Below are 16,759 nucleotides of genomic sequence, written 5' to 3'. Positions count from 1 at the left end.
CCTGGAATGCATTTCAATTAACAGGTGTGCCTTCTTAAAAGTTAATTTGTGGAATTTATTTCCTTCTTAATGCGTTTGAACCGATCAGTTGTGTTGTGACATGGTAGGGGGGTGTACAGAAGATAGCCCTATTTGGTAAAAGACCAAGTCCATATTATGGCAAGATCAGCTCAAATAAGCAAAGAGAAACAACAATGCAGTGTAGCTGGGGAAAAACATTGAACGCGATGTCCAATGGGCTGGGTGAATTCCAGCGAAGTTCCGCTACCAGATCACAGTCGGAGGTCACCAATTGTTAGAAATTGCATAATTCAAATCTGGTATTGGAATAATAGAAAACATAATCAAGAGATATTCAATCCAAGCTAAATTTATTATATGCAAAATGTATGTATGATAAGTATGATGGTTCGTATACGGGCTCACTGAAATACCACACAGGGCACTCAGAGAACTGATCCATTGTTACAGGTTCTTCTTCAAATACTCTGACAGAGATAGTTCCCACTCCCTGCTGGGCCAATCAGAGTAGAGACTGAGCGTGGTTTAGACTTACTCAGCCAATCCGTTGGCGCACCGGCTGGTCCCAGCCCCTTGGCGCTCCACTGTTGCACACTGTTGCCAGGCATAAGTTGTTATAACAACCTGTAGAGTCAGCGCCCATAGACACCGTTCCACTGTACTGTAAGTACCTACGTTCAAGGACGGTTCACAGACAACGGTTCACAGACAACAAAGAGGCAGTGTTCGTATCTGTAAGAAATACAAGTTTTATCTCATCCTAGCCCCTAACGTTCCTCACATGAATCACAGCTTGTTATGTGAAACAATTCATATCAGTACAGTATAAACCTTCTATGTTTAATCACCAATGCATTCCTTCTAAGCTATTCATCCCTCCAGTTATGAGAAAATAGATCCCCACAGGTAGTCACCTGGAATGCATTTCAATTAACAGGTGTGCCTTCTTAAAAGTTAATTTGTGGAATTTCTTTCCTTCTTAATGCGTTTGAACCGATCAGTTGTGTTGTGACAAGGTAGGGGGGTATACAGAAGATAGCCCTATTTGGTTAAAGACCAAGTCCATATTATGGCAAGATCAGCTCAAATAAGCAAAGAGAAACAACAATGCAGTGTAGCTGGGGAAAAACATTGAACGTCTACTGCGATCCAATGTCTGAGTCCAACTCACTAGAATCTAGTGAGTTGAACTGAGAAGTTAAAGTTTGACAGACTTGTATAGTTGAAAATTTGACAATTATACAATTCATTATTTGACTATGTTATGTATTCTCTAAACCAGATTTTGAAAACTCTCTCTGACCGACACATTTAGGTTTTATGTGAGAGCCATCTGGCACAGTCTAAACCAGGGGTGTCAAACTCATTCCACGGAAGGCTTAATGTCTGCTGGTTTTTGGGTTTTCCTTTGAATTAAGACAACCAGGTGAGGGGAGTTCCTTACTAATCAGTGACCTTAATTCATCAATCAAGTACAAGGGTGGAGCGAAAACCCGCAGACACTCGGCCCTCCGTGGAACGAGTTTGACACGTATTCTAAACGATCATTAACAATTTCTGTGTTTATTTCACACAATATTTATGACTATGAATACATGTCATGATGCTCATATCTTTGGCATAGTGTGGTATTTTCATGTTTTCGTACCAAAATCATCACATAATCTTGTTGACCATATGATATTATAGGCTATTTCACACAGACACCAAAGTGCAACGATGTAACATTTTATTTTGAGAAATTGAAAAATAGTTAATGTGTTAAAAGACAGTCCAATATTACACTAACAGTATAAACACTAAGCAATGTTATTATGACACCATCCCATGCAAGAAACAGTACTGTACTTCCGAATTCAAAGTAAACATAACACCTATTAATGTTCTCCAAAACACTCCTCCCATCCAACCTTTTATACATTCATTTCATTTTTACATTATTGTCACCGAAATAAATCAATTTATACTGTAGTACTATGGAGTTTGGGAAAATAAAGTCTGACAAAGAAGTGGTCGTATCATGCTGTCTGAGAGAACAAAGCCAATTTACACTGAACAAAAATATAAACTCAACATGTAAAGTGTTGGTCCCATGTTTCATGAGATGAAATAAAAAATCCCAGAAATGTTCCTTACGCACAAAAAGCTTACATCACTGTAAGTTAATATTTCTCCTTTGCCAAGATAATCTATCCACCTGACAGGTGTGGCATATCAAGAAGCTGATTAAACAACATTATCATTACACAGGTGCACCTTGTGCTGGGGACAATAAAATACCACTTTAAAATGTGCAGTTTTGTCACACAACACAATGCCACAGACGTCTCAAGTTGAGGGAGCGTGCAATTGGCATGCTGACTGCAGGAATGTCCACCAGAGCTGTTGCCAGACAATTTAATGTTCATTTCTCTACAATAAGCTGCCTCCAGCGTAATTTTAGAGAATTTGGCAGTACGTCCAACCGGCTTCACAACAGCAGACCACGTGTAACCACGCCAGCCCAGGTCTTCCACATCCAGCTTCTTGACCTGTGGGATCATCTGAGGAGGTGTGTGTGGGTGCTGAGGACTATTTCTGTCTGTATTAAAGCCCTTTTATGGGAAAAAAAACGAATTCTGATTGGCAGGGCCTGGCTCCCCGGTGGGTGGCTGCACCCTTGCCCAGTCATGTGAAATCCATAGATTAGGGCCTAATTAATTTATTTCAATTGACTGATTTCCTTATATGAACTGTAACTCAGTAAAATCTTTGAAATTGTTGTATGTTGCGTTTATATTTTTGTTCAGTATACATAATGTTTTATTTTATATTTTACTTCAATTCAAACACCTAAGAATGTGTTTTTCCATTCTTATCCATCTTTTGTCACTTTAAACATAACATACAACATTTGATGGTACCACTTTATCTAGGACAGGCACATTTCTAACTGACCAATAAGCAGGTTTTCCTTACATAAGTAAAGCAAAAGGTAATATGTAAAAACAGAAACTAAAAGTATGCAAAGAGTAAGACAACTAAGTTAATTAATTAATTAATAGTTTTCCCTCTTTCCCCTATTCTCCATCACTCTATGAAATGGAGCTAGAACTGTAGGAGGTGCGGCTGTAGGTGGAGCTGCTTATGACGTTGTATCGGCTGGAGGAGCCAGGCGACCCCTGGTCCACGCTGCCTCTCCGGGAGCCCGACCTCGACCCGGTCCTGGAGCCCGAGGTGGACCCGGGAGCGGAGGAGTTGTATGGACTACTGATCCCTCTGGAAGAGGTGGAGGCAGCCTGGAGCATCTTGACTCCCGTATTCTCCTCCAACAAGCAGTTATCCAGCGCTTCTTTATAAGAGATCTTCAGCTTGGTCTTGGGGCAGGTTAGGTTCTTGGCGTGGTGCCTCATGTCCTGGAGTTTCTGGGCCGTCCTCCCGTCCAGCCAGCCCACTTTGACAGCCTCCTCGATGGTCCTCCTGCGGCCCAGCTCCGGGTCGTACAGGCCTCCGGTAACAAACTGGAACTCCAGGAAGCGGTGGCCCGCCTCGTAGGGAAGCCACTTCTCCCTCATGGCCTCTGCGGCGGACATCTTGCGTTTACACTTGACATCTTCAAACCCAATGTAGGCCTTCTGGGCAGGCTTCAGCCTGGTAGCCATGTCGTTCTCAATGATCCCCTGGCGGGAGGCCTCCTGGATGGAAAGGCGCCTGCCATCGGAAGGGTTTACAATGCCTCCTGTGCAGGCCTGGGCTTCCAGTAGTCTCTGGGCAGAGATGCTGTCCAACAGGCCACGTTTGTGGGCCTCAGAAATGGAGATCTTCTCTAGGGCCTCCATGTCAAAGATGGCGCCCACAGGGCTTTGCTCCCCATCCAAGACCACAGCTTCAGCAGGGCCAGCCAGGGAGACCGAGATGCTGGCGATGTTCTTCAGGGAGCTGTGGGAGGGAGGGCCATCGGGCTGGGTAGAGGAGCTGATGGTGGTGGTTCTGGAGGTGGTAGAACTGCCAAGGGAGCCACCAGAGGAGCTGCCAATGCTGGAGCCATCTATGGTGGAGCTGCCAGTGGTGGAGCCACCAATGATGGAGCTCGTCTTCTCAGCCTTGATGGAAGTGATCCGCTGAGCGGAGGTGGTTGATGAAGACAGGGAGGATGCTGATGTTGCTGCTGATGATGCTCTGGCTTTGGATGATGATGTTGATGATGTGGAGGAGGAGGAGGCGGCAGAGGATCTGGCGGCTTTGGTCTTGCTGATGATGATGTCAGCGAACTGTGCGAGAGTGATCGTCTTGGATTGGTACTGGTCGTACACTGATTGGTCGATCACCCTCTTCTCCAGCAGCTCTCTGATGTCATACTGGATCTCAGTTTTCCTGTCGATGATGACCAATCGTGAGGATCCATCCTGGGCTGTGATCGTAATCTCCTCCCACTCACACTCCTGCTGCGACAGCTCCAGGAAGGTCTCGTAGTCGATGAGCCCCTTGTCGTACGCTTCCTTCACACTCATCTCCTTATTGGTGTCTGGGTCTACGATCACCACCCTCCTCTTCCTCAGAGTATTCTTCTGCGTCGTTGTCTGCGGAGGCTCCTTCTTCTCCTTGTCCTTGATGGGCAGGAGAACCAGGCCAGTCTTCTGGTCTATGATGCAGCGTTTCTTTAGCTGGAGATAAGTCAGGTTGTCCTGGTTGTTGGGATCGAAGAAGCCCTTGGAGTCGTCCCCTTCGTCTGTCAGGATCTGGTTCATCTCCTTTCCGAAGTAGCCCTTCTTATAGGCAGTCTCCACCTCGATGCGGTGGCTGTGCCTGGGGTCGATGATGCCACCGCTGGCGATCTGAGCCTCCAGTAGACGGATCCCATGTCCCTTCTCAATCAGCCCCTTCTCTATGGCTTGGAACAAGGAGATTATCTTGTCTGTGCCTGGATATTTGTACCCGGTGACGGCCCTCTCTGCAGACAAGAGTTTGTCTTTGAACTCCGGCCCGGCCAGGCCGCTCTTGTAGGCATCGGCCACGGTCAAACAGAGGTTGTTGATGGGATCGATCATGAATCCGGAGGCGGCCTGGGCTTCGAGGAGCTCCAGGGTTGTGCCGGGCCTCAGTAACCCTTCCTTCATGGCCTGGTAGATGGATAGGGTCTTGTCGTTAGCCTCGTCATAGACCCCTGCGATGCAGGTGGAGCCGCAGAGGTACGACCTCAACCGGTCCTCGATGTCCTGGCTAGTCAGTTTGCCATCCTTCAGTTGGTCCATGTCCGATTTCTCCAAGAGGTTAGCGTCCATCAGATCCTTGATAGACACCTCTCCCCTGAGACCCTTCACCGTCATGGGCTTCTCTGGGGCAGGGAGGAGCAGGAGACCAGTGGTGGGTTCGGCCTTGCATCTCCTCTTCAGGGAGACGTAGCTGGCTCCCATCTGGGTGTCTGGGTCCAGGTAACACTCAGGTCGTTGGTTTAAGGCCCGGTACAGGTCCTCGTCGATCAGGTCCCGGTCCATGGCTGCGTCTTTAGGGAGGAAGACACTGAGGACAGGGTCTATGATGCCCCCAACAGACTCCTGGGCTTGCAGCATCCGTAGAGCTGTGTCTCTATCGATCAGGCCCTTCCTCATAGCCTGGCCTGCTGACAGGGGCTTGGTGGTATTGGGGTCACGGTACCCCAGACAGGCAGCCTCTGCAGCCAGCAGCCTCTCTCTATCCTCCTCATCCACCACTCCTCTCTTAATTGCCTCCTCCACCGACATCTTCTCGTTGGCTCTGGGATCCACTATGTGGCCTGTGGCAGCTTGGGCCTCCAGCAGCAAGGTGGCGCTGTCTTCAGAGAGGATGTTGGCTCTCTTGGCCTCTGTGAGCGTCATTTTATCCTGACAGTCTGCAGCAACACCAGCGATGATGCCGGTCCCTTTCAGATTCAGTTTGATGTCCACAGATACCTCACGGACCGTCTTCTGACCCTTCAGCAACTGGCCATAGGTTGGCTTGTCGATGACCCCGCAGTCTAGCAGCTGTTTGGCCGTCACTGTCTTACGGACGCCGTCGAAGACCAGCGTGGCGGGGTCCAGTTCTTTCTTCCCGCTCTCGTCCGTCTGGGTGTGTTTGGCGCAGGCGTCGGGCCGCTCCCTGAGTTTCCTCAACTCTGCCTCCAGGGTGTCTCTGACGTAGGTCAATTCAGAGAGCTGGGTCTGGGTGATCAGCAGCTTGCTCTTATACCTGTCCTCCCCCTCCCTCAGCTCTCTCATCAGCCGCTCAATCTCAGTCTTCAGAGAGCTCCTCTCCCGCTCCAGTTTCTCCTTCACGGAGTCAAACTGCCTCACAGCACCTTCTTTGGACTCATACTGGCCCTTCCAGTACAGGAAGTCCTTTTTGGCCTGAATGGTGAATGAATTAATGAAGGAATGGATAAAGGAATGGATGAATTTAAAATAAATATATATATATATATTAAAGTTGTTTCTAGACGGCAAAGTGAAATCAACAATACACACCTTCTCGTTCTCCTCCTGCAGACGTAGTTTGAGGCGTAACTCGGACTCCAGAGATAGTTTGATGCGGTTTAGTTCTTCCTCCAGCTTCTGGGACCTGGCCCTGTCTTGGTCTGTCTGCTTCAGCTTTAGCAGAAGAGCATCTTTCTCCATCACCATCTCGCTGTACTGGGTCTTGGTGGACTGTATCAGAGAGGAGGTCTGGATGGGGAGAGATGGGGGAGAGGGGTTGAGGGAGAGGGATAAAGATGGGGAGGGAGAGAGGAGATAGGGGTGGAGGAGAGATAGACAGACAGAGGAAGGGGCAACAAATATTAGTTGAGTAATTAGTTTGAGAATAAGAATGAATGAATTTGTTTAAAAATGTCACAAAATATAGTGATTTGGCATTTACAATAAGAACGACATGTGACAGCATGCTTTGTTATTGAAGAAACACAACACAGCTCCAATAACTTACCCACACATAAACAATGAGCAGTTATCAATTAAAAATGATAAGAGTAAAGAGATTACCAGTTAAACCGCAACATGGATACATCAACACAATTCACATACAATTGAAAGTGAGTGCAATTAAAGGCACATTTGTACATTGTAGGTTTCCAGAACTTACAAAGGAAATAGGCAGACACTGTAGACTAGGACTGATATCTAGACTAGACAAAGGGACTTCTAGACTAGACAAGGACTTGAGGATGACACTACAGAGACACAAACAGACACCAGAGGACCCATGATGATATACACACTGTGGATCATTGCAGACAAAACAAGCAATGGCAAAAAAGCATGCTGATTGTTCAATCACAGAGGAAGCGTCTACATTCTTAGAAAAAAAAGTTTTATTTCGGCTGTCCCCATAAGATAACCCTTTTTGGTTAGAGGAAGAACCCTTTTTGGTTCCACGTAGAACCCTTTTGGGTTCCATGTAGAACCGACTGTGAAAAGGGTCCTATATGGAACCCAAAAAGGTTCTACATTGAATCAAAAGGGTTCTTCAAAGGGAGAGCCGAAGAACCATTTTAGGTTCTAGATAACACCTTTTTTCTAAGAGTATAGTTGTGGGCGGGATAGCAGTTTTGTGAGAGAAGGCAGAGGGGGAAGCATTCGTTTTTTTTCTTTTAATCTAACGATTGAAAATGCAAATGCCAACACATAAGAATAACTTGTATGTGTTTCACAATCTGATCAGAGCAAAAAACAAAACAAAGAACAATCAAAGGCATCAACAGGAGGTATTTCAGCATGCAAGAGTAGGCATTGTCCACAGCCAGCCTAAAGCCTATTCCACTAAGACTAACTAAAGGAGTATAGTTTGATTTAGAGAAACACAAAACAGTCCGACATGAACCTCTAAAAGGTCCAAGACAAGTACCTCCATGGCCTGCCTCTGGACTTGATCTATCTCCATCCTGAGTTTCTCCCTCTCTGAAGAGAGCTCTGCCACCAGGCTCTGGGTCTCCACGCTGCTTCTCAAGCTGCTCTTCAGCTGCAGCTCCAGAGCAGTGATCTGAGACACCAGCTCATCATCAGCTCCCTGTCTGGTTCTCAGCAAATCATCTCTCTCGTTCTTCACTCCCCTCAGCTCCTCCTCGAGTCGCAGTCGCTCCTTGGTCAGTGTCAGGGTCAGGGTCTGGAGTCGTTCCCGTTCTACAGAGCTCTCGTTGAGCGCCCGGCTCTTCTCCTCAATGGTCTTGTAGAGTGTTTCATTGCGCAGGTTTTCCTCACGGACTTTAGCCTGCTCCTGGAGGAACTGCTGTTGGAGAGACTTCAGCTCAGAGCTCAGGGACGTCAGGCGCTCCGTGGAGGCCTTGAACTCCTTCAACCTCCTCTCCAGCTCCTCCTGGAGTTTCCTGTGCTCCTCCTCTCCCCTCCTCCCTGTGGTTTGGGCCTCCTCCTGGCTCCGGCGTAGGGTGGTGATGGTGCTGGTGTACTCCCGCATGGTGTGGGTGTTTTTCTGGAGCTCTGTCTCCACGTGCCTCCTCTTGGTCACCTCCTCCTGGTTGGTTCTCCTCAGGGCCTCCGCCTCCCCCTCTAGCCTATCAGCCGTGGCCTGCAGCTCCCTGACGTGTCCCTGTAACCTGGCTACACTCTGCTCTGCCTTATTCTTCTCAACATTCTCCTTCTTAAACTCTGTACGGATGCTAACCAGCTTTTCCTCCACCTCTCTCAGCCGGGTCACGGCCTGGGAGGAGGAGGCCTGCTTGGCCTGAATCTCCCCCAGGAGCAGCTCCAGCCTGGTCCTCTCCTCCTCCAGGGCTCTCCTCCTCCTCTGCTCCTCCTCCAGGCTGTGTGTGAGGAGAACCAGCTGGCCGCTCCTCTCTTGCAGGGCCTTGGTGAGCTCGGACACCTCCTCTCTATACTGATTACTGTCCTCCCCTCTCTCCCTAACTAACATCTCCACCTGCGCCTCCAGCTCCCTCCTCCTCCGCACCTCCTCTGTGACCACAGATCTCTGAACATGCGCCTCCTCCTCGGCCCTCCTCCTCTGCTCCTCGGCCTGGCTCAGACACACCTTCAGCCTCCTGAGCTGGTCCTCCTGGTCTCTCCTCTCGGCCTCTAGCATGTCACACTGCAGTCTGATGCCCTGGTCCACCTCCTCCCTCTGGGCAGACAGGTGCTGGATGTCCGTCCTGCAGAAGGTCATCTGGGAGTCGTAGCTGAGCTTTAGGTTACTGATCTCCACACTGCACTGGCTCCTTACCTTAGACAGCTCCTGCTCCAGGTCCTTGCAGCGTCGCACCTCCTCCTCCAGCTGCCTCCGTAGCCTCTCTGCCTCCCTCTCCCGGTCCCCCACGCTCTTCTCCACCTCCATCTTGGCCCAGTTGGCCTCCTCCAGCTCCTTCTGCCTCCTCCTCAGCACCTGCTCGTGCTCCTCCTGCTGCTTCCTGTAGCACTCCTCCGCCAGCATCCTCTTCCTCTTCTCCTCCTCCATGAGGGAGGTGAGGCGGGCCACCTGCTCCTGCAGATCCTTCAGTTGGCCGTGGGTGGAGGCCAGAGTGTCCTGGGTGACGCTGCACTGTAGGGCCTTGCTCCTCTTCACCTCCTCCACAGAGTGGAGCTGCTCCTGCAACTGGGACAGCTCCAGTCGATAGCGAGCTAACGCCTCCTCCAGAGAACTGTTCTTGGTGTTGCGGTACCCGATATCCTCTTTAAGGAGTCGTAGCTCCTCCTCCAACAGGTCGATCCTGGTGTTACGCATCTAGAGGAGGAGGAGGAAGGATTAGGGTCCAGGTGTGAGGTAGAGTGGATGAAGTACATGCAGGGCTCTACATAAAAAAAAAATCATTGGTAGCACTGGTGCTCCCAACTAGGGCAGTGGTGGTCATGAAATTTAGTCAGCCGGTGATTGTCAAGCAAATAACTGTACCTGCCGGTCTCACGGTAATTGACCGTTAATTAACATTAACACATTTAGCATTTATTGGCTTCAACGCATAGCCTACCATCCACTGATGCAGACCTTTGGAACATCAACATTTAAAACAAACGAATAAATCAATGTAATATAGCCTACGCCATCACAATAAACCAAATTTTTTATTTTAGACAGGTCTAAAGAAACATGATATGAAGAAAATGTAGTCTATTTCAGAAGAACAGAATTGCATACTCTGAGTTGTCCTTATGTTAGGCTCTGGCTATGTCATATGGCTATTGCCTACACTAGTTCATTTAGCAGACAAGATTTGCTTATAATTCTGTGGCATTATTTTATATTATTTTATAGTATGAAGAATACAATTGAACATAGCTGAATAATATAGAAAGGATATTTTCTCCAAACGATTTGAGGGAGTTTGCACATCCGGCTATTCTGTGTTGAGCGGTTAACAAAGAAACAGGTAGTCCTATATGCTTAATTTAGAGTTATTTATGTAACTGTAGTTACATACGTTGGGCTATATGTTTTGATTTTTAATACATTTTAAGGCTACATGATGCGACTCTAAAAGGTTGCATGAAAGGCATGAGCTCTGCTTAGTTTTTTGTGCAGGCTGTACAAACTTCATCAGTCTCTCATTCACAATTTCACAAGCACTTGATAATGCCTTCACATTTCCCGGCAGCATCCCCTTTGTGTGGCCGTACTGCCCCCTAAAAAAATCCATGCCTTTTGCGGCCAGTGGCCGTTGTGCCCTTGGGCTGAATATAATAATTATAATTCCCCTCTCCCGGCTGCGTGCTCGAAGCACCTCTCACTCACATGGCTCCCCGTCACGTGATCGAGTCTTTCTCACAGGCTACAAGTGAAGACAGACACATCGGGGACGCAACTGCGCGCGTCCTTATCCAATTCAGAGGTGCATATTGAAGATATTGGAAGAACTGTCCACATTTAATTTTCGTCAGCCAACAAGATGAGTAGGCCTAACGAACAGCATAAGCACTAGCCTATGTCAATCTACTATCCCCCATAGTACAAAAGTTGACCTATTCTATTCTTTGCGAGAAATAAATATTCCAAACATAGTCTGGGACAGTTGTGGGATGCGATAGATCCCAAATTAATACAACCACTAGCATCAAAAAACATGTTTTATGCAATGAGGCTGACGCAACAGGTCAGAACATTTACAGTGAGGGAAAAAAGGTTTTGATCCCCTGCTGATTTTGTACGTTTGCCCACTGACAAAGACATGATCAGTCTATCATTTTAATGGTAGGTTTATTTGAACAGTGAGACAGAATAACAACAAAATAATCCCTTTAAGAGTGTGCTCCTAATCTCAGCTCGTTACCTGTATAAAAGACACCTGGGAGATCAGATATCTTTCTGATTGAGAGGGGGTCAAATACTTATTTCCCTCAATAAAATGCAAATCAATTTATAACATTTTTGACATGCTTTTTTTCTGGATTTTGTTGTTGTTTTTCTGTCTCTCACTGTTCAATTAAACCTACCAATACATTTGTATATACTGATCATTTCTTTGTCAGTGGGCAAACGTACAAAATCAGCAGGGGATCAAATACTTTTTTCCCCTCACTGTAGCTTAAAATGTTGATAAACTATTTGGCTATTTCTTCACATTATAAGCGCAGCAATGCACACATGGCAGTAGGCTATAAACGCAAATGTTCCATTCGCGGGAAAACACCATTATCAAAAGTGACCACAAATGTGATTATGCATGTAATGCTTTTATTATAAAGGTGCATTTTTATGGTGAAAACTATCTTCCCCAAACTTGAAACTCACGCGCTGCGTATGTATACCAGTTAGGCTCTACACCCGTTGTAAAGCAGATTGATGTGCTTCATTTTCAGAAATTATTTCGCCACTTTAGTTGTGATACAAAACGTATCAAAACATATACAGTGAGGGAAAAAAGTATTTGATCCCCTGCTGATTTTGTACGTTTGCCCACTGACAAAGAAATGATCAGTCTATACAAATGTATTGGTAGGTTTAATTGAACAGTGAGAGACAGAATAACAAAAAAATCCAGAAGAACGCATGTCAAAAATGTTATAAATTGATTTGCATTTTAATGAGTGAAATAAGTATTTGACCCCCTCTTAATCAGAAAGATTTCTGGCTCCCAGGAGTCTTTTATACAGGTAACAAGCTAAGATTAGGAGCACACTCTTAAAGGGAGTGCTCCTAATCTCAGCTTGTTACCTGTATAAAAGACACCTGTCCACAGAAACAATCAATCAATCAGATTCCAAACTCTCCACCATGGCCAAGACCAAAGAGCTCTCCAAGGATGTCAAGGACAAGATTGTAGACCTACACAGTGCTGGAATGGGCTACAAGACCATCGCCAAGCAGCTTGGTGAGAAGGTGACAACAGTTGGTGCGATTATTCGCAAATGGAAGAAACACAAAATAACTGTAAATCTCCCTCAGCCTGGGGCTCCATGCAAGATTTCACCTCGTGGAGTTGCAATGATCATGAGAACGGTGAGGAATCAGCCCAGAACTACACGGGAGGATCTTGTCAATGATCTCAAGGCAGCTGGGACCATAGTCACCAAGAAAAGAATTGGTAACACACTACGCCGTGAAGGACTGAAATCCTGCAGCGTCCGCAAGGTCCCCCTGCTCAAGAAAGCACATATACAGGCCCGTCTGAAGTTTGCCAATGAACATCTGAATGATTCAGAGGAGAACTGGGTGAAAGTGATGTGGTCAGATGAGACCAAAATCGAGCTCTTTGGCATCAACTCAACTCGCCGTGTTTGGAGGTGGAGGAATGCTGCCTATGACCCCGAGAACACCATCCCCACCGTCAAACATAGAGGTGGAAACATTATGCTTTGGGGGTGTTTTTCTGCTAAGGGGACAGGACAACTTCACCGCATCAAAGGGACGATGGACGGGGCCATGTACCGTCAAATCTTGGGTGAGAACCTCCTTCCCTCAGCCAGGGCATTGAAAATGGGTCATGGATGACCCAAACAGTGATGACCCAAAACACAAAGGCAACAAAGGAGTGGCTCAAGAAGAAGCACATTAAGGTCCTGGAGTGGTCTAGCCAGTCTCCAGACCTTAATCCCATAGAAAATCTGTGGAGGGAGCTGAAGGTTCGAGTTGCCAAATGTCAGGCTTGAAACCTTAATGACTTGGAGAAGATCTGCAAACAGGAGTGGGACAAAATCCCTCCTGAGATGTGTGCAAACCTGGAGACCAACTACAAGAACCGTCTGACCTCTGTGATTGCCAACAAGGGCTTTGCCACCAAGTAGTAAGTCATGTTTTGCAGAGGGGTCAAATATTTATTTCCCTCATTAAAATGCAAATCAATTTATAACATTTTTGACATGCGTCTTTCTGGATTTCTTTGTTGTTATTCTGTCTCTCACTGTTCAAATAAACCTACCATTCAAATTAGACTGATCATGTCTTTGTCAGTGGGCAAACGTACAAAATCAGCAGGGGATCAAATTATTTTTTCCCCTCACTGTAGGCCTATGGGTACATGAGGTGTGCGACTATGATTTGAAAAAGTCGCAACAAAAAGGTATGCGTTTCTTGCCTTACTGCACACAAGCCGGGCATCATTCACAAGTGATAATATATAATTCACAAGTGATAGAATAATATCGTCACCCATCAGACTATACTTGATTTCATCTTGTCTTTACATACACTAAATAATATATATGTGTGAAATTTGTTTTGTTTTAGAATGGACCATTATCATGCACCTGTCTCGAAACAGGAGGAGGGGGGAAAAATACATGTCATCTATGCACTTAAATAGCAAATGGAGGACGCTTCTCCCATGGTTCATTTTCATGCCAGCCAGGTAGGCTATACTCCTGTTGTAAAGAGAAGCAATGTGCTTAATATTAGGAAAGTTTTTAAATAAATATAGTAGGCCTAGCCTATAGAAAGCTGATGGGATCCTCCTCTTTTTAATAGAGGCCATCACTGTATTCTCATGCAATTGTATAGCCTATAGAAATGTTGCGCAACATGAGCTCATGGGCTCTCAAGAAGTGTTTGATCAGATTTTCGATTACATTTGCATTGATGTCAGAGTGATAATGGAGTGCTAAGTACCAGGCGGTTAGTACGTTTGATAGGCTACTAATGACCATCAGCAGCATCAGAGCTTGGAGAAGCCTAATTACCGTGACTAAACAGTCACATGGAATTTGACTGCCATCATGGCTCTTCACCGCTGGTGTGGCGGTAATACGGTCACCATAACAGCCCAATTCCCAACTTTAAAAAGTTAGCTGCAAAACATTAAATTTAGGAGCCCCAGAAAATAGGATTTTTATAAATCGATTGAGATAGAAACTAATAGGTAACGCTGTAAATGTATTTGTTTATTATGAAAAGCAAAAATGTTGATAGAAATTACAAAGTCATTTGTGGAATATTAGGCTTTCTACATACAGTGCATTCGTAAAGTATTCAGACCGCTTCCCTTTTTCCACATTTTGTTTACGTTACAGCCTTATTCTAAAATGGATTCTCATCAATCTACACACAATAGCCCATATTGAAAAAGTGAAAACAGTTTAATAGAAAGGTTAGCAAATTTATACAAAAATAAAAAACAGAAATGCCAAATGTATATAAGTATTCAGACCCTTTGCTATGAGACTCAACATTTAGCTTAGGTGCATTCTGTTTCCATTGATCATCCTTGAGATGATGACCTGTCTATATAAAAGGTCCCACAGTTGACAGCGCATGTCAGAGCAAAAACCAAGCCATGAGGTCGAAGGAATTGTCCGTAGAGCTCCGAGACAGGATTGTGACGAGGCACAGATCTGGGGAAGGTTACCAAAAAATGTCTGCAGCATTGAAGGTCCCCGAGAACACAGTCTCCTGATTACCCTGTTGTTTTAGGTCTTCCCTGGTTAGCACTACACATCCCCACCTTTTCATGGCCGTAGAGGGTTCTCACAGGGTGGTCGCGAGAGTGTCAGGGTAGGTGTCTAGGTGTTTACATTGGTGCGCGCATTCCCCCCGAATACCTCAATTTGGCGCACACATTTTCCAAAACGCAGGCGACCAAATTACCACCTCATCGGGCGGGGGATTGCACGATAAACCTCCGGGTAGACGCTGTGCCTCCCAGGAGTCATGTGTACCCCCTGTCACAGGCTGAAACGGAGGCTATGGAGACATACGCCAGGGGTTCATACGTCCCTCCACTTCGCCCGCCTCCTCAAGTTTCTTTTTTGTGAAGATGAAAGACGGAGGTCTGCGCCCTTGCATTGATTACCGAACACTGAATAAGGGGACTATACGTTATAGTTATCCTTTACCCCTCATTCCATCTGTGATCGAGTCAATGCATGGGGCGCGCTTCTTCACAAAATTGGTCGCGGTGTAGTGGTCAACATCGATGACATTCTGGTGTATTCCGCTACGCACGCCGAGCATGTGTCCCTGGTTCGCGAAGTGCTGGCCCGACTGTTGGAACATGACCTTTATGCCAAGGCAGAAAAGAGTCTGTTTTTCCAACAGTCCGTCTCCTTCCTCGGATACCGCATTACCACCTCAGGTGTGGAGATGGAGGAAGATCGCATTTCAGCCGTGCGTAATTGGCCGACTCACGGTTAAGGAGGTGCAGCGCTTTATTGGCTTTGCCAACTACTATCGGAGGTTTATCCAGGGCTTTGGCAAGGTCGCAGCTCCCATCACATCACTGTTGAAGGGTGGGCCGTCCGCTGGTCTGCTGAGGCGGACAGGGCCTTCAGTAACCTGAGGGTCCTGTTCACCTCAGCCCCGGTACAGGCTCATCCCGATCCATCACTACCGTTCGTAGTGGAGGTGGATGCTTCCGAGGTAGGGATAGGCGCGGTCCTATCTCAATGCTCGGGCACGTCACCCAAGCTCCGCCCCTGTGCCTTCTTCTCCAAGAAGCTCAGCCCGGCGGAGCAGAACTACAACGTTGGTGATCGGGAGCTGTTGGCTGTTGTCCGAGCCCTGACCGTATGGAGGCACTGGCTCGAGGGGGCGAAACACCCTTTCCTCGTCTGGACGGATGACCGTAACCTGGAGTACATCCGGGCAGCGAGGAGGCTGAGCCCTCGCCAAGCGGGCCCTATTCTTCACCCGGTTTGATTTCCCCCTATCTTACATCCCGGGTACGAAGAACGTGAAGGCAAACGCACTGTCAAAGATGTACGACGCAGAGGAGAGGCCCATAGACAACACCCCCATACTCCCGGCCTCCTGCATTGTGGCGCCGGTATTATGGGTGATGGACACAGACATAGAGCGGGCGTTACGCACAGAGCCATCTCCACCTCAGTGTCCAGCTGGGCTGCAGTATGTGCCTGCTCTTGTCCGTGACCGTCTGATCTATTGGGCACTTACGTCCCCCTCCTCTGGTCACCCAGGTATCGGTCGTACAGTGCGCTGCCTGACCGGAAAGTACTGGTGGCCTACCTTGGCTAAGGACGTGAGGGTGTATGTCTCTTCCTGCTCGGTGTGCGCCCAGAGTAAGGCACCTAGGCACCTCCCAGCGGGTAAGTTACAGCCCTTTCCAGTTCCATAACGGCCATGGTCCCACTTGAGTATTGACTTCCTTACTGATCTTCCCTCTCTCAAGGTAACACCACCATCCTGGTCGTTGTGGACCGTTTTTTCAAAGCCTGCCGCCTCCTTCCTCTGCCCAGTCTCCCCACGGCCCTGCAGACTGCGGAGGCCCTGTTTACACATGTCTTCCACTACACTCTGGAGAGACCTGAAAATAGCTGTGCAGCGACGCTCCCAATCTAACCTGACAGAGCTTGAGAGGATCTGCAGAGAAAAATGGGAGAAACTCCCCAAATACAGGTGTGCCAAGCTTGTAGCG

At 47.2% G+C, this 16,759-nt stretch overlaps 1 protein-coding gene across 2 annotated transcripts in view; it reads right to left on the bottom strand.

Moving 5' to 3' along the window:
• Nucleotides 1-362: 362 nt before the first annotated feature.
• LOC311131433 (desmoplakin-B-like) overlaps nucleotides 363-16,759 on the bottom strand; it is a 41,758-nt gene continuing 25,361 nt past the window's right edge. The window contains exons 22-24 of one of the 2 annotated variants that reach the window (XM_084164421.1): nucleotides 7,858-9,684; nucleotides 6,483-6,680; nucleotides 363-6,365 (exon numbers count right to left, since the gene is read on the bottom strand). In XM_084164421.1, coding sequence (XP_084020547.1) covers nucleotides 3,096-6,365; nucleotides 6,483-6,680; nucleotides 7,858-9,684 — 5,295 coding nt within the window. In that variant the 3' untranslated portion in view covers nucleotides 363-3,095. The remainder of the gene's footprint in view (nucleotides 6,366-6,482; nucleotides 6,681-7,857; nucleotides 9,685-16,759) is intronic. The other variant, XM_084164420.1, reaches the window with a different exon arrangement.

Source organism: Coregonus lavaretus (assembly GCF_964263955.1).
Source record: "Coregonus lavaretus genome assembly, chromosome: 6".
NCBI classification, from domain to species: domain Eukaryota; kingdom Metazoa; phylum Chordata; class Actinopteri; order Salmoniformes; family Salmonidae; genus Coregonus; species Coregonus lavaretus.
The sequence above is the reverse complement of the archived record's forward strand: the minus strand, read 5'-3'. Positions and strand labels throughout refer to the sequence as shown.